The 18,150-nt window shown below is 45.7% G+C and overlaps 1 protein-coding gene across 20 annotated transcripts in view; it reads right to left on the reverse strand.

Annotated features, from left to right (window-relative positions):
- The window catches only part of baz (par-3 family cell polarity regulator), a 222,531-nt gene that overhangs the window by 22,267 nt on the left and 182,114 nt on the right, over positions 1 to 18,150 (reverse strand). For 19 of the 20 annotated variants that reach the window (XM_089544541.1, XM_089544554.1, XM_089544547.1 and 16 more), the window contains 13 exons: positions 13,899 to 14,003; positions 12,554 to 12,746; positions 11,713 to 11,855; positions 10,855 to 11,055; positions 9,058 to 9,149; positions 8,445 to 8,522; positions 6,970 to 7,114; positions 5,871 to 6,144; positions 4,884 to 5,179; positions 4,029 to 4,172; positions 1,831 to 2,031; positions 1,402 to 1,589; positions 210 to 427 (listed from right to left, as the gene is read on the reverse strand). In XM_089544541.1, coding sequence (XP_089400667.1) covers positions 210 to 427; positions 1,402 to 1,589; positions 1,831 to 2,031; positions 4,029 to 4,172; positions 4,884 to 5,179; positions 5,871 to 6,144; positions 6,970 to 7,114; positions 8,445 to 8,522; positions 9,058 to 9,149; positions 10,855 to 11,055; positions 11,713 to 11,855; positions 12,554 to 12,746; positions 13,899 to 14,003 — 2,278 coding nt within the window. Of the gene's footprint in view, positions 1 to 209; positions 428 to 1,401; positions 1,590 to 1,830; positions 2,032 to 4,028; positions 4,173 to 4,883; positions 5,180 to 5,870; positions 6,145 to 6,969; positions 7,115 to 8,444; positions 8,523 to 9,057; positions 9,150 to 10,854; positions 11,056 to 11,712; positions 11,856 to 12,553; positions 12,747 to 13,898; positions 14,004 to 16,403; positions 16,791 to 18,150 lie in introns of those variants that run through there. The other variant, XM_089544552.1, reaches the window with a different exon arrangement.

Here is an 18,150-nt window from a genome sequence, read left to right on the forward strand (position 1 = left end):
GGTAAAATCATTCTCTCAGATTCAAACCCCACATAATCAATAAAATTTGCAGTCTCTTTTGAGATCAAATGACCGAGACTTGACTGCAAATGACAAACTATGATTTCTGCATAGAAAGTAGGACAATAGCAAAGAACTAAGATGTCGGCTAAAAGTTCAGAGGATTTAGTCGAGTCACAAGACTCAAAAAACAAGGCATGGGTCCTCACAGTCATGCACAGGTGGTGGAGGTGGCTGCTTCGGGATGTACACCACGGTGTTCTCCGAGTTGCCACTTGTGGAGTGATCCGGCGTGCGACCACTGCCCCCTGAGACTGAGAGGTTCTCGCATGACGAAGATGCAGCCGTCGAGTCTGAGCTGAGGAGAGAGTCTGAGCGCAGGTGCACCGAGAAGGAGTCTCCGCTCGAAAGGAAGCCCTCTTCAAACCTGCACGAGCACACAGCAGCAGCAGCTTTCGTAAGATAAGCTGCACCGCAAACTCCAAAACCAGCTTCCGCACTCTGTGCTTGCATGCTTCACTTTTGCAAGTCTGAAGCTTTTGCTGGCCATGCTGCTGGACTTTTTCAATTGCAAAATGTCACCAAATGTCTCCTAAGAGGTTAGGTGCACTACCTCTTAGCACACCAGGCTGTTTCCATGCCCACATATATAGTTACTACAGCATAAGCAGAAATACTGCATGTAGCATCTACAACTCAGATTTTTCTTTCAATCACACCATTTCCAAACCCTTATTAAGCAAAGGTTGGCTGTAAGACACAATCCTACCAACAACCTTTGACGGAAATACAAAACACGTCAAGTTTCAGCAGCCTAGAATGACTTTCTTTCTCTTCCGGTAGCTTTAAGTTCACAGCAAACATAACTGTGATGTTACTCTGTTTCGACAGCACACTTTTGTGCATAAGCACAGATTCATGTTGCCTGTATGAACTTCTGGTGACTTCAGCTTAAAGGGTCACCGAGGAAAAATAGAAGTCGGCCTGTATCAATAGGGTAATCCATTCTAAACACAATGAGACCACCCTCATCGAAAATGGAGCTTTCATAAGCTAGAAAAGACCAAAAAACAAAATACAGGGGGCGCCATCACCAGCCAATTGCGCAAGTAAAATGCATACACTGCACCAATTTTTCGATAGAGATTTCAGAATCTACGCTACACTGTCATTCATTTCGAAGTGGTGGCCACCCATCCTTTTTGGTAAGCATGTCACGAGTTTGAATCAAATGCGGGAAGACGTTTAAATCCAGTTTTCTCACTGATAAATGCATCTTTTGCTGCTCAAAGAGCCAGAGAATCCATTTTTACTTAGAACAATAATTGGATGGAGTTCTCCATCTGTTGTCACATTCTTGGTGGGCGAAACGAATCAACCCGAGTGATAAGTGAAAGGCACCTGAGGTTTTCGGCAACGTCTTGCGAAGGCACTCGACGGGCTATGGTAAGGGTAATGGCATTGGGGTTTGGCCCCTCGCCTTGAGTCATGGCACGCCGCAGGGTCTCCATGGCTTGGCTGTTCGTCATGCCCAACAGTGAGATACCATTGATGTTGAGCAGCTGATCATTTGTCCGTAAGCGCCCATCCTGAAGAGTGACAAATGAGTTGCTCATTCACAAAATGTCGCCGCATAGGTTTAGTGTAGCACATATCATAATGCTTGGCTCATTATATGTCACTACAAGGAGAGATTTTACTAAGAAGTTTCAGAAAATGCAGGAGATGGTTCAGTGATTGCAAAGAGTTTCTTTGAAATTTGGTAAGAAATTCTGAAATGGTTAAATAAATCGAGAATGATACTTAGATTGGAATGCACTCAATGCCCACCTTAGAAGCTGCTCCACCATGGATGACTGATTTAACAAAGATGCCCAGGTCGACGGGGGTGCTGGCACCGGTTGAGGTTTTGCCCTTGACGCTCACGCCAAGACCAGCTGAGCCCGTGTCATTGAGTGGAATGTCCAGTGTCAGTATTTCTTTCTGGCGCCAAGGGAAGATGCCAACTTCCTCCCCAGCCTTCTCAGGGGGCTGCACAAGAGTGGGTGGAAACACAGAAGACATGAAAACCTGCACATTCTGCTGAAATCAAAGGATTCTTGCTGCATGCACCTAATCTAAAAGATGTCATGATAGAGTGGCTTGGATTTTCAGAAAAGCAGGTTACCATGAAAGAGCAGGGCTCACCTTGAGCCTGAGAGAGAAGAAGCTCTGATGATAAAGAACAGGCTACATGATTAGTTGCTACCATGAACTGGACTTGCCTTAAGATTGCATACAGAAGGGCGATCCAAAAAACACTGAATCAGCTGATGTCATTGGTCTAGAAATGCATTCTAGTGCTAAGAGCATGACGTGAGATGTTCAAAGAACTGCTCTTGGAACGTATGAGTACCTGAGCATGCCATGATTTCATTCTTGTAGTAGTACTTGATTTAAATAAGCATGTATGGCTCCCCTGTGTTTTATGACCCAGCCAACAAATGTGAGAGGATTCAATCAAGAGAAGAGCTTCAAGGGCATAATTAATTTCCCCAAGGGCCCCAAAATACCCATAAAGTATCATTTGAGAACCACTTCAATGGCCCTTTTATGTACTGTACCACTGCACTGTAGCACTGATTACAAAACAACTGCTCTTGAAGAAGCACAAAAATGACTGAGAAGCATGGTTTAATTCACATGCTATACTTCATTAGCACACAGGGCTTGTTGCCTAAGCAAGGAATGTAACTGGGCTTTGCAAACAGCACAAGTCTCAGTGAGCTGAAAGGTTCTGAGGAATCCCACTTGAAGACCACAGGACTAAAGAATGAGCATGCATGAAGTGCTTTTCCAAAACTAGTTAGTATTGTGACTAAAATGGTTATGATCATCAACTAAAGGATATGTCATCATGTTAAGTGTGCTAAGATTGATAGTAGCTACTCATGATGTTGCAGACTTGTCCCATAAGAAAAGAATCATGTACGAAACTAGGACCCACTGTGCTTTTGTTCACCAGACAGATCTGACCAAAGCCACTGCACACATAGAAGTGCTTACAAAGCAAATAAAGCCTAGCTTGAATCTACTTTTTTTCATCGGCAAGCTTTGCTTCATTTCATTCTTCTTTTGATGTAGATTCATTAGATTACCGTATTTTCTGGTATATAAGACGTGGCTTTTTTTCAAAAATCTTGCTGGTGCGTCCTATACAAGGGTGCATCTTATATGCGACTTTTTCTGTTTTTTTTTTTTTTGCGAGTTCAGAAATTACTCAGGTCCATGTTCAAGCTTTTTTCACCGAAAAAACATCACTACCAATAACGCGGTTTTAACACGGTTAATACTTCAATACGGGGACCACCGAGAGCAACTTTATTATTAAACGGTGGGGATCACGACTTCCGGAATCATAAACCCGCGACCGTTTCGCAGGCCCCAAGCAAAAGTAATGTGAAATGCCAAAAGATGGTGACAATCGCGTTTCTCGCCATTGTCAAGACAAGCCGGCGTTTCTTTCAGTCACCCTTTGAAACTTTGTTTGCTCCGTGTACGTAGTGCGAAGAAAATGTTTCAGCTTGGTTGCCTCCAGAAATGGGCGTGCTTTTTGATAGCACATCTTAAGATCAAGACTTCGAAGGTTTTAAGTTAATATAAAATGTTCTTATGGACATAAGGAGAGTTCCTTCGTTCTTTTTTTTCTTTTTTTTGCTAAAATGTGGGTGGGTATGGCGTGAGTGTTGCCTTTTTCGATCACTTAGCGGTGCTTAAGAACTCACAGGTAAGGTGCATTTTGCAATGGTCGCACAAGCATGTTTAATTAAGCCTCACTAGCCTAACTGGGTAAATTGGGATGCGTCTTATACACGGGTGCGTCTTATATAATAACTTTTTCAATGACAGCCTGCATATATGGGGGGTGCGTCTTATACACCGGAAAATATGGTACATGGCACCAAGAAAAAAAATAATAACGTACTTCCCTGGTCTTCACCCCCCCCCCCCCCCCCCGTGGCAAAAAGTGGACTCTGAAAAGTACTCACAATTTCCCTCGGGAGGCCAGGACTGGGTGAGGGGTCTGGCTCCTGCCTGGAGACTACCAATTCGACCGTGCTGCCAGGGGGTGCATTTCGGAGAATGGTGACAGCATCGGTTTGTGACCTTCCTGTCATTTCCACCCCGTTCACCTGGAAAGAAAAGTTAAACAAAATGTGAACTCTCTTATATCTAAAGTAAATGTACGGTAGAAAATAACTGCCAGGTGAGCACAAATGCTTTTAAAAAGCAATGCTGCAGTGCATGTGGCCCACTTCACTGCAGCGCACGTCTGTCCCATAAAGCAATCTTCATTCATTTGAAGTGAAATAAGACCCTCAAACTTGAACTTGTGCCAGGAAAGGGTCAGAAAATGATGTGAGCTGGGGCCCATTTAAATTTCGTCAAAAGGCTACCTTAGATGGCCGCACTACTCAGGCAGTGGAAAACTCTCTACTTTAACGTAAATTTTGAAGAAATAAAGTACTTTATTATAAATGCTACTTTGAGTCTGGACAGCTGAAAGCACTGGTAGGCATTCTAGTGAGACAAAAACATACTATAAACAGCTACACCATGGATGTTCAGGACCTCTGGTCTAGAAAATGAATAGGGCAGTAGTAAGTTAACTTAGGTGATTAGAAAGAACTTTCAAGAAGTGATGTTGAAAAAAATGCTGCATGATTTCCTTCCACTGCAAACCTCTTGCAACAACTACATACCTACTACTAGCTGTCTTTTACACTGCACAAGCACATCAGTGCCAAGTGATTGAAAACTAGGATGTTCAATATTTGTCCTTGTGCATTATACAGCTCACATGAGTACATGCCTCTTCACAGCAGTACAAGCACTACCCTCACCTCAAGTAACCGGTCCCCCGGCCTGAGCCGCCCATCATCGATGGCTGCTCCCCTTGGTAGGATGTTCTTGATGTAGATGGGACAGTTCCCGCCAGCTGGGTTGTCACGTGTTGTGACGCTGAAACCCAGCCCCTCAGGGCCCTTGACCAGCTTGATGTGCACTTTGCGGCCAATCTTGCGTGTGTTGGCCACATTGAGGCACGTGCCAGTTGCCCGCCCATTGGCAGCGGCCGAAGGTGGCGGTGGTGGAAGCTTCTTGGTGGGAGTCACAGTTGCCACCTTACTGTTGAGGCCACCTGTGAAGTGGGAAGTCCTTGTGAACAACGGCAAGGAATGATCAACACAGATTAGGGTGAAAAAAAGAATCGATGACGGTTAATCTTATTTCTTTATAGCGTTGACTGCTACAGGCAACATCAATGTAACTGCAAACACAAAATTGTATAAGAAGCCTCAAGTAAAAATAGCTTATGATAATTTGACTGCATCTGAAGTTGCATACACCGGGACAGCTATCAAAATGTGGCGACAGACTCAGGCCTTCTAGTAGGAGAGAAATTTTTTGAACTGCCCGTAATCTGGAAGCATCTATCTTTTTGGACGTCCTCATTGTGATCATGTAGCTGCTACAAGCAGGAACTGATCCTGTGACCTCAGGACTATTGACAGAATCTCCACTGCGGTGTAGTAGTAAGATTTTTTTCTTGCCACAGTACACAGATGAATTGTCTAGTTTTGAGACACACTCCTTCATTAGATATGAACAAGTGTGGTACTTAGGCTTCAAATACCTGACAGAGAGAGAGAGAGAAAGAATAAAATTTAGAAGTCGATGTGTGCTCTGCTTCCATTTAAAACCCTCGAAACCCCCAGCAGGACAGGGGAATGCAAAAGGCTCACTTTATTCCAGCACTGTACTATAAAATTTCGCCGCAAAACTGTCCAGTACTGATTCATGAGAAGCATGCCTGACAAACTTGCACTCACTCCTCTCTTCTCCCTCAACGAGACCATTGACAGTGCCGTTGCTAAGCCCCTCTGCCAAGTCCTTGCGGAAAGGAGAGGGGGCAGGGGGTGGCCGCTTGGGTGGGCTCTGAGCTGAGGACGCCAGCGAAGAGGAGCCCCCATCACTGCCACTGGTTGGCAGGGAGGGGGGCAGTGACAGTGGTAGAGGAGGAGGCGATGAGGCAGGAGAGGAGCCAGACTGAGTCGGCCTTCGCCGCGACAGATGTAGGCAGATCTCTGGAGACCGCAGTGCTTCCTGCAACGAGGATGAGAAAGAGCATTAATATGCAAGGCCTCTATTTTTAATGCCCGAGGGCCAACTATGTACATGCCCTGTTAGAAGCACTTGTCACAACTTCGTTCGCATTCTTTTCAGGCGGAAAATTTCAACTGAACACTGAGCAACGAAGGACACACAACATGAAATGGCCCGTGCAACTTCACAAGCAACGTTGTCTGTGGCAAGAGATAGCTCGGAGGTAAGAAGAAGGCATAGCAAGCATTTATGGCTGTTCACAGTGCACTTAAAGTAATGACTCCTCTACATATACTTACTGCCAATTTGCTCACTTTTTGCTCCATGAAAGAAGTTGTGCACTAAAGGTGGGAATAGTTTTTAGAAACACTGAGGACAACTCCATCCAATTTTCGTTCTCAGTAAAATTCCATTATTTGGCCTTTTTTGGCATTGTTAACCCTCCCAGTGGTGCCATTGTATTTACCCAGTAGTAACATGAGCTAACTAGGGGTGTTTAGTTACAGCCATCAAGAACTGTTGCAAGGCCCCTAATCTGCACTCTGGGGCTGGCTCAGCTCTACTGAAAAATATTCCCAACATTGCAGTGCACAGTTTCAGGAAAAAAGAAAAAAAAATCATGAAAGAAAAATTTGAGCATCAGCAGTACTGTACTGCTTTTAAGTACAACAAGAAACTGAATGGATTAGCCCAATACAGGTGACAGCAACAACAAGAAAAAAGAATAAGGAGAAAAACTGAGAGTGAAGGAAACATGTGGAATTCAAAATGAATGGGCTGGACAACATGACAACAAGTTGCAGAGCATCCCTCCACTCCACCAACCTTGAACACCTGCTGTGCAGCCTGGAAGCTGAGGTGCAGCAGGCTGCGGCCATTCACTTCCACGATGGTGTCGCCCACCCGTAACCGACCATCTCGGTCAATGCGCCCACCGGGTTCAATGCCCTGAATCACCAGGCCCATGTCCCTGGTTTGCCACAGAGAGGGAGAGGTAGCCACATTCAGATGAGCAAGGAGAAAGTAACTGCTTTGTCAGGCAGCAAAAACACCGACAGGAGCACTCAAGACTCAAACTGTATCAACACACACCAATAAATGAAAGACAAAACACAGTGAGCAGATACAAGCTACGCAAAAAAAAAAAGGTGAACAAAGGTGCGCCACAATCTCACTTGTCAAGGCCAAGAAAGAATCCAATAAAAAAAAAAATGCCTCCCAAAAAATGCGCTGAGCTCCACTGAAATGCAGTAGCTTTTAAGGCAACGCAAGATTAACAAAGGGCAAGACAGAAGCCTCAGTCAGCTATCCAACGTTTTGAAAAAAGGATGAGACAAGTCCTCTAGTCGAAACATCAGCTAGCGGAATGAGGCTTTCCTCCGGGCTCTTGTCCATTTTGTGTTGTCAAGCATACCATCTTCCCAGCTGTCTCATTACAATAGCTTTTAAGGGCCCATTGTGGGGCCTGCAGCAAGACAAAACAAACACAAGAGGTTGGAGCACACTCCAGCACATCAAGAAAGCTCTTTACAACTCGCACAGCATGAAAGATAGAGTGGGAATCCAAACAGTCTGTGCTTTATCTTTTGGCATCACGACAATGCAGAAGGAATCTGAGTGACATCCAGGTCATCTTGTAATCAAAGCTGCCACTGTTCATCCACAATGCAAGCCTCCTTCGTCACCCTACAGACCATCTTTTGGCTCTCTCTGCTGCACTTAGCCTCCAAGGCTCCCATCACGATCAGTCGGACTACGACCACTGGAGGACAAAGGCCTCTCCCATATCTCTCCAATTAACCGTGTCTTGTGCCAGCTCACACTTGAGAAGTTCTCCCTCTGACCAACTGCTTCTGCTTGGGCAGCACAGTGTCCCCTTTCCTCAGCATTCGCACCCAGAATGCGGGGTGGATGTGGCACTGAGACTTTTCTACGTGCCCTAACCTTCCTGGCTGGTGCATAAAGTAGTGCACTATGCTGCATTGCACCTGTGACGTTACTATGCCAGGGCCCATCATTGGCACCTCTAACTGGACTCTTCAGATGTCACTTTGGCGATGCTTTTGGCAACCACTGCACCAGTCATGCAGCCACTCTCCTCTTATACCATTGCTCAACAGCTAACCCCACGCAGACAATTAAAGTTACTGAGATTTGCCTACTGTTTTGAATACATTAAAAAAAGTTCACTAAATGTCCCCTCCACATTTTGCTAAATCAAGCATCCTTTTACCGCCATTTTATGAAGCAGAGAAAACGTTGGCATGCCCATTGGGAGGAAGGCAAATTGCGTGCCTCACCTTCCTCCGCTGCCTTGCTCTGGAACAACGTGGATGCCCAGAGGACCGGCCTCGTTCTTGAGTATAACTACGGAATCCCTGGGTGAGCAAGCAAAGCACAATTTGAAGTGATCTCACTGTCACATGTTTTCATTGGGCTTGACTGCCTGACTAACAACATTTCATCACAACGACAGTTACAACCAAAGCATGACCACTGTGCAGCTCTAACCCACTGAATCAACTAATTTTGCCACAAGTTTCACTGTATGAAGGCTTGATGAACAACATGGTATACTCCGCGCCTTCTTCACTGTACATACACACGAGACCAAAAGAATGCAAGCGAACAAACCATGCCACAGTGCATGCACCAAAATCAACAACCATAGCACCCACAGTGGAGCAACTTTTCGAATTCGGGTGCACACCTAAAGCATGGCAGAGAGAATGCCCATAATCCAGATGCCCACAATGAAATCTGTCTAAAAAAGCGTCAAGCATGCCAAGTGATATGCAACGGAATGCTGCACACGCCAATCTTTGCAAGTCAGAGAACATCCTTCGCAAGTTTCCCACAAAGTGGTTTTGAGAGATGAGGTGCGATACATAGCAGTGGTGAAAAAAAGCTCACCTATCCTCAGGGCCGCTCCCCGAAGAGGCAGCACTGTCCCTGTCTGGAGATGATCCAGCACTGCCCAGCGGCTCTTTCCTGCTGTCTTGAAACTGCAAAAGAAAGCAGGAACAATTATGTATTAGGACAAGTGCCCAAAGCTAGCTGCAAAGACTTCTTTTCAGTAAAAACATAAGCAGAGTGAATTGAGGCTTGCGGCATCTATGCGTATATAACGCAACCATGAATATAATGCAAGCATGAAGTCTAAGACCTCATGAAAATGAAAAAATAAACGACTAACAATATTAAGATTATAACATGATCTCAGCCTGTTCAAGTCAACTATAGCCAAGGGCTTGGAAAAAATGGAGACAGCATGCAGGAATACGGAATAACAGATACGCTAAATCATTTGAGAAGCATCAGAAATTCATGCAGCACCATCAAGTGTGGCAAAGCCTTCAACGCGTCAACACACAGCGTCTCCCAAGCAGTAGCGGCCGTCATCACCACCATGCCACTGCTGTTTCTTGCTGCCCAGCCCTCTGCCCATTTGTCCTGCTTCCCTTTCCCTATTCCACTAAAAAGTCTTTCAGTGACTTCTCTTTCTCAACGGCCCAAACTGGCTTATGCTCCATATTCGTAACCACCCTCTCCTTTGCCTGTGTGTGCACTGCAATTCCAAGACAGTTTAAAATTTGGCTTCTTCTAGCTGTTTTTTTAGTCTGGTGGTACGCAGTATATTCATACCATGATTCCGAACATAATGTGACATGCATTTTGAAACTGATGAGCTCAGGAAAAAAACTCATTACTACATATCTGTGTAGATACAGTATACAACAGATGGCTTAAACGATCACTAGGCTCAGTGCATGAAATTATGATTTCGCCTCCTCTTTCCTGCACCATTCAGCTCACCTCAGCAATAGCACCAGCTCAGCACGATCACATTACCTGATCTGTTAAAAACTTTTGTTCTCACTTAAACAACCTGAGCTGAGGAGAATAAGACACCATGCTTGAAGCAGAAGAAGACGACCGAAAGAGTGACGTGGTACAGCATATTATACAGTGTGTAGGTTATGCATGGTGTCACTGGCTACATAAGCTATGTTCTTGGAATGCTTGGAATGCACCTTAATTCATTTATTCTTTTATGCACTGCCTCCCTACACTGCTCTATTTTTGAAGCCAACAGTACTTTCTTTTCAGGGTTAAATTATTTTCAAGCACAGATGTGAGCAGGCGAAAGATGAAAAAGTATTTTGCTTGCATAGGTCATCTTGCATCTTAGTCCAAATTTAATATTTCGCACATCTTCTCTACTTACTCAAGAATTTTAATGTTTATAAAATTTCTACCAAATTTATGAGGATTACATGTAATTCTAGGCAGTAAAATAAGCATGTGACAGCTTTTGGACTGTTCTAAATTGCTAGGAAGTGCTACACAGGCCTTGAAGAGCAAGCTAATGAAGATAAAGAAAAGCTTCCCAAGAAGCTCAATCTCATCTGGCTCTGAGGTGATTGGATGGAAGTTTACAGATTAGAAAGTTAAGCCACAGAGGAGTGCAGGAGTGGAATGTGCAGTCAATACAAGTGTGCCAATGACATAAATTTCATTACGTACCACTGGATCACACTAAGCCACGTGCAACAAATTTCCTTGCACTTAGACAGATGGCATTAAGCTGCCCACCACAAAGCATACGATGCAATATAAGAGCAGACAAAACACTTGCATTTCCTTTGCACCTTGTCCTTTGCCATTAAAGCACATGATGTGCTCTGCAGTGCATGTTCCAGAGCGTACCTTGTAAAGCTGCCGATCAGCTGCCTCTGCCCATCGAAGCATGTGGGGGTTGTTGCCCAGCATGGACAGCCGGCCAGAGCCTCGTGAAATGCGCGACAGGGTACCCAGGGTGGACTTCTCTTCGCCCCCACTTCCCTCGCCCCTCTCCCCAGGTGGGGGAGGGGGCAAGGATGATTGTTCATTGTCCGAGATGCTGCCATTCTGCAGGACAATGGGGCCAAATAAATAAAACAGTGCACTCACTGTACTGTCAGAGTACAGGATGTCAACAGAGTGAAAAATTGTAGACGACAATACAAAATTTGAACAGGTGAAACGACCTAGTCATACTACCTTGTCCTCTTGCATGAGCATTATGCATGAGGAGAAAACATTGCTAGCTATATAACAAAGGTTTCAATTACAAGCGTGCATAAGTTTTGACAGGTTTATTCTTTAGTTGCGAGAGTTCGCTATTTTAAGTCTGTCTATATTCTGGTAAGGTAACAGACACTTTGAGAGAGAGGCTGGAGGATATTTCTACCCTCACTAACTTCTTCAAGAAATGACATAAGAAGGAGGAGTGTACAACTTTAAACAAAAACAAATCCCCTGTGATGTTCAACTAAAAGAAGACAAGGGCGCAAAAAAGAAGAAAGCTGAAAATACAACCGTTGGTTTTGCATGGTGCTTTGGGCTGGGTTTGTAATTTATAGTCCAGAAAAATGCAACCCTTCATTTAAAACGGAACCCAAACCTTGCATTAAATTTGTGTAGCCTTGCATGCTGTGTCTGGTGAGAGAATGATGACATTAGAGAGGTTTGCCACTGAGACTATACAATGATTCTTTCATTTGTATGCACATGAGGAAGACTCACCTCTTTCACATCTCGAGTGAGTGAGAGGTCATCCACAACGACTGCAGCTGACCACCTCTTGCTAGGATCTGGTTCAGATGAGACTGGTGAAAGACGGTTTAGCGTCGGCTCACTGCCCCTTCGTACCTGAAGGGGAGCGACGCCTGCAAGAAGAGCAGCAAGGGCACATAGTTGAAGCTTCAGTATAAAAATAGTTTTACATTGTATTGCTGCGCAAGAACCTGCACCACAAATCCTACCCTGCAATGTGTTCTTGGAGGCGAATTTTCACACAAGCAAGCACTGAGACTTTCTGTTAAGTATCTATACAGCTACTAACGATGGTCATCATGATTACACACAGTTATGGCTATCAATTATGGCAGAGCTAATTATCACATGATCACAAAAGTTCTGGTAAGCTTATGCATGGTGATGGCAGTAGTAATGCCTTCTCTTGAAAACCATAACAGCTTGCAGTAAAAGATAAATTTACTATTACAATCAAGATATTTTTTGTTTGGATAGCGAAAGAGTGGTCCCTTACTCCAATGAACACATGCAAAGTGTGAAAGCAAGGAACTTATATGTGGACTGGAAATGTCACAAAAACCTCTTGTTATAGCTCAAACATGTCTGGGCTGCTTGATTAACATTACAACTTCACTGCAATCAACGACTAACAAGCTTTGCAAAAATCTTGACAGTGTGGAGTTTGGCTAGTAGCGCAGGAACAACACAGCATGAACGCTTATGCTGCATTATCCTTTCTTTACATTTCAACTCTGCGCTATTCCTCTCAACACGACATGAAAAATATCTGCCAGAAGAAAAGTGCCACTGCATTCCACTATCAGCTCACCCAAAGGAAGCTTGTCAGCAGCGATTTCCTCCACATCCACGTAACTGGAGCCACCTTTGACGCTTCCATTGTGGTTCAGCTCGTTGCAGTGGAAGATGTCGGGGCTCTCGGTGCCCACTGAACTGGCACTGGTCCCATCCCCAGCATTGTGGGTCGGGCAGGGTGATGACCGCTCCTCAAACACAGCTATAATCTGCAAAGCAGTAAGTGGGCATTGCCTTTTACTCCCAGAAAACAATGCGGCACGGCATGGCATGTGAGGATTAATGCGCTGAAGCTGCACACTAGCTATATTAGATGCGGTCATGGAGGTGCCTGGATAGATTCTGACCACCTGGAGACCTTTAAACCCCTTCCGTGCCACGAACGAGCTGGGTTTGTGTGCACAATTCTAGTAAACATGGCCAAGGACGAGCACAGCCCATCAAAGACACTTTTCGTTTTGTTGCAAAATCATAGACCAGCTGATATCATCCGAGTGTCTTTTGTCATACTTCTGATAGATGGCAGCACACACTACATCAGGCAGCGCAAGCAGGAGTGAGTTCACTCTGGTGGAGAACGTATTTTGAAGTTACCTTCGACTGCAGTAGAAAAAAAAAAAATGGCCATTTTTGGTCGGAATTCAGGATAGTAACGCAGCATGGAAGGGGTTACTGTGAACTGACAACACACAGCACATAGGCGTTAATAGCGTTTCACCTCTGCTGAAATGTGGCCTCTCGGCCAAGATTCCATACCGCAACCTTGGCTCTAGCAGCCAAACGCCAAAGCCACTGTGGCACCACAACAGACCATTGTGCCACGATAACAGGTCATTACTCCCAAAAAACGCAGAGCAATAAGGTGTTATGTTCACTCAGTCCCAGCAACAGTAATAAAACCAAGGTTAACCAGGAAGGGCTACTGATGTTCTGGATAAACAGAAACAAGAACTTAGCACATCAAGTTGCCAGAGCTTATCATCCCTTCCGTACACACACTCCTACAGCAGTTCCCATGCAAACAGGTTCAACGTCCATATCACTAGCCTGGAAGAGGAAGTTTTAACAATTTCTCACACCAGAGTGCTATGTGGCAGCTGCATGCAGAGTATAAGTTTGGTGCTGTTTTTCCCTGCACTTTAAAACTATAGTAATAGACAAATATTACACTAAAAATGTGGGCACTTTTTCGTGCAGTGCAGAAGCATAGACATAATCAAAAAGTACTCGGCATCATTATGCTTTCTCAACAATATTAAGTTGTGTACAGTGGAAAAGGACCACGAGAAGCAAAATTTATATGCAAGACTTCCTGCCTCTGGAAAGGTGAACATCAGCAGACAAAAATAAACACCACTCACTTGTTCTCTGTCATCAACAACGTCATTGAGATGATCATCAGGGTCCAGTATTCCTCCATCATTACAGCTTTTCACATTATGTACAGTGACCCATGTGTCTTGCGGCTGTAACAAGAGAGAAGAACCACCATTCAGATCTTCGATAAATGCTCGATTCCTTTCAGAAGCACAAAAGAATGAAACTTCTCCGTATATAAATTGTAATAGAGATCTAGACACAAAAGTATTAAGATGCACGCCTCTGCATTGACCAACTAACTCCGGTGCAAAAGTTTCCAATCAGGTCATATGACTGGACTGCAAGCATTTGAAGCTGCAAAATTCCAACAGTTAAGTGGCACTATAATGACATGCACTATAATCACAGAGAACTGTGTCTTATTACACTCCCACTGTCTCAGAAAACATTCCTGCAATCAATGGGCAAGGACTAAGGAGAGACTCGAGAGTTTCAACGCATTACTTTTCTCAGTTTTTAAGGGTTCAAGAAAAAGTGCTCCAGCATTTGGAAACCCCACAAGCAGTGGGAACAAGATGAAAATCAACCAGGTACGGGAAAGCACCACATCAGAATAAAAATACTGCAGCTGAACAAAGCCAGTGGAGTGATCAGGTGGGGGTTCGCAGGTCAACGTATTTGAGGACATTCATCCTACAGTGAAAGCTTGCACAGGGGGCAGGTGTCAAGATAGTTGCTTTGAGACCTGAGCTAAACAAAGCCTTCCCTTGTGGCTATATGGCCCAGTTCTTTCATGCGGAAACCATTTAAAGGGAGGCCCAGCTTTTAGTGCCCAGCCTGAACAAAGAAAGAAAGGGACAATGGCCAGGAAGCAAGGACATCACAGAAGGCAGCTGGCCATCATAACTGGCCGTCTATGGAAAGGTGGAAGTGTCAAATTAGTCTTGGCTGAACAATGCAGTTCATTCAGTGGACCACATATCTCTCTTTGGGTCACACCTGGCAGCTGCTCCCAGGTGATGTGACAGCAGAATGAGAAAACTAGAGAGTAATTGGTGTGCCCTTTCTTAAATTGCTTTGTTATTGCATGCATCCTGCAAGAGTGATGCATGAAACAAAGAAGGTTCAAGCAAGAAGACTCTATGTGCATTAGCTACCACCGCTGAGCATTTTCAACTATAATGAGATGTCACATAATGATTCAGTCCATCACCCCACACTATACACGATTTTAGTTTCGATACCTAGGCGCCGCCATGCTTGTTTTACTCGAGCGCCGCCTACGCCAACGCCATCTTGGGCTGATAATTTGCAGCCGGTGGGCTGCAATGAAGCAGTGTGTGATCTCTGGAAGTGTCATCCGTCCGTTTTATTCCTGCCAGGTCTGTAAATCGTGCGGGGGGGTTCATCTCGTGTTCAGCCACGTGTGTGCTATGCTATTAGCGCCTGCAACAACCAATCAGGAGCAGGCGACCATTCTTTGACGGAGCAAACGATCAGCATCGGTGAGTGCCATGCTCGCAGTTGATGCGTGTAGTTTCTGCCTGCTGCCATCCAGTTTTAACTCACAAATCTTACCAGGAAAGCCGACAAAAATGGTTAGTCATTCTAAGAATAAGCACATGAACTCTGACCTGAAGGGAGAGCTACTCGTAACAAGCTCAGTGCAAATGATTTTGCGTATAAAGCTTGTGTAGCCCACCATAGGTAATATCCATAGCAATTTTTAGAATTTCGAAAGCATGGCTACCCGCAGAGCAGTGGCCCAACAAATTTTGGCTGCATCATGCCAAAATACGTGCGCTTTCGAGAAGCTTGTAGACAAGGCAACCTCCCCAGGGCACGTAACTCGTCGAAATAGCCACAATTTATTAGGTCACAAGCCATGTTTTCGAAATTCTAAGAACTGGTATAGATATTACTTATGGTGGGCTACACACCTCCCGATAATTAAGGAGCCTAGTAGTAACAGTTAAAAGTTAAAAGCCTGCTAGTTAGCACATCTTAGCTGTATTCTAGCATACTACACCGCTGACAATGATATGCTGAAAAAAGCACTCTTCTAACTCAAAACGCCTATTGTTAAAAATTGTGGATAGTCTTTGTTGAAACACCCTGTATGTGCTAGGCTGAACCTACAGCGGTGTTAGGGCAAAAATAGACGCGGCGGCAAGACGCCCCTGCGCTTTTGCAAGAGTGGAAGTCGATCATGCATGTTTAACGTGGGAACGACATCTGAAGCGCTCATAGAACGACAAAGGAACGCTACCGACAACTGCGCCTTGGCCGGCGAATCCCGCGCACGGTCCAATAAGCATGCGTGCACGCGTCGCTGCCTCAACGGCGGCTGCGACCGCCACCGCGCGGACGGCCGCAGTGGCCACAGGCACAGGGCAATAGACCAGACGCGCCAGCGCTGGCGGTCACGGTCCGTGAGCGCGACGGCTCATGCCGACCAGCCTTTTCTTAGCCGCGGCGGTGGGCAGGGCATTCGCCTCCCTGCGACGCCGCGGGTTCCTTGATCTGCGGCTATCGCTTCTACTCACAGACCACCGTCCTGCAACTTCGGTGTCGGTGCCCGGAAGACGCATGCCGAATGCGGATGATTATGTCGCGGCTGGATTGCTGGACTCCAACGTAGTAAATTGCACGTTTCCAAGCTGCGCGCGGGTGCGATGGCCCAACTTTGCCCAGATGATAACCCGGCGAGGCAGCACCACGTGGTAGACACAGGTAGGGTGAATGCAGAAGCCCAAAGTGGCCAAGGCCAAAGTAGCCAACACATGCGGCGAAAAGCGGAAACGTTCAAAGTGCCCGCACATCCGCACTGTATGCTCACGATGACGATCAGAAACCTGACCGTACCACATTTTCAGAGTTGCTCTCTTTACTTCGGTCTCTTATCGCCGCCAGAAAAGGCTAAAATATACAAATTCGGTTCGAGAGGGATTTCCCTACGAACTGCAGGACCTTCAGCAAGCTAATGACGGCAAGATCGAGGTGCTTAGGGCCTTGCACGTCGTGACCTTTCTACACGAATTGCAACAGACTCCTGGAAAATACACAAATGAAAAAAGAAGGGCAAAAAAGGAGAACGATGAAGGAAAGAACAGTGGAACCGACGACCCTCCCCGCACCACCGCCGCGGGGCAAGTCGTGCACTTTCAATGGATCTCGCCGGGAGTCGTCGCTCATTACGATGAGCCGATCACACCACCGCCAGACAATGGGCTCCGCATACCGGCGTCGGAAGTGACGGATAACGACCGGCGATCACAAAAGGACTAGAAGAGGACAGGCTACACACGTGCAGCTCTGTGGTGTGCCCCCCGCACAAGGACAAACGAGTGGTCCGCGCAGCCAGAAGAGAGAATGGAGCGCGGCAGCAAGTAATCACTTCGCATGCCACTGCAGGCAAGACGAAGCTGTATGTACGCAAGACCGTCTACGGCTACTACGCCGGAATGAAGACGAGCCAGCTGAAAAGGACCGAGGTGCACGCACGGTACGTGTAGCGGTAGCGTGCACGAGCAAGAGAAAGGCTGACGGGAGAAAGACAAGTCCGCGGCACGCGTGTCTCACTCGAGAGAAGACGACTTTGTCGATGCTATCATGAGAGCGATCGGACCTTCGCGACGCCGCATCGACACGCACAGTCGACGAGGATACGTGCTAGGGCCTTTGCCACCGTCGGAACCCGCCCAAGCAACCACAGATATCCGTCGGACGTACGAGCTAGATCCGAACGTCCTTTGCCGAGATCGGATGTCCATCGGACGTACGAACACAATCCGATTTCGGATATCCGTATTCGTACATCCGCTGGACGTACGGACAGTGTCCACTTTTGTATATCCGCATGAGAGACGAGGTGTACGTCCGAAGGATGTAAGGCCGAGTATTTTCCCAGGCCATGAGTATGGACGTTTTTTATTTTACAGAAAATTCGCGTATTTCGTGTATGTATACTGTTTTATTTGCATCAGTTGGAGGGTTTGACGCGAAGATGTTTGTAAATTTATGCGATTCCACTCCTACCTGCAGTGCAAGAGCCGCCAACGAGCTAAATTTATCTAAGAGGAAAAGCAGGTGTTGCAGAATTTTGCAAGAACTCAATAACTAGTTTTATATTTATAAAACCTCCAAATTAGTGGAGTTGTGCGACATGTCCACCGTTTTGCTAGCTAAACTTGCCATTGAAACCACCCGTAAGTATCAAAACTCCCGCGCATTCTGCTATCACCATCATCATAGATGTCAGTTCGCGGTCAGTCCAATCGAATCCATCAGTAC

The sequence above is a fragment of the Amblyomma mixtum genome, chromosome 5 (assembly GCF_055824585.1).
Source record: "Amblyomma mixtum isolate Tamu chromosome 5, ASM5582458v1, whole genome shotgun sequence".
NCBI classification, from domain to species: Eukaryota; Metazoa; Arthropoda; class Arachnida; order Ixodida; family Ixodidae; genus Amblyomma; species Amblyomma mixtum.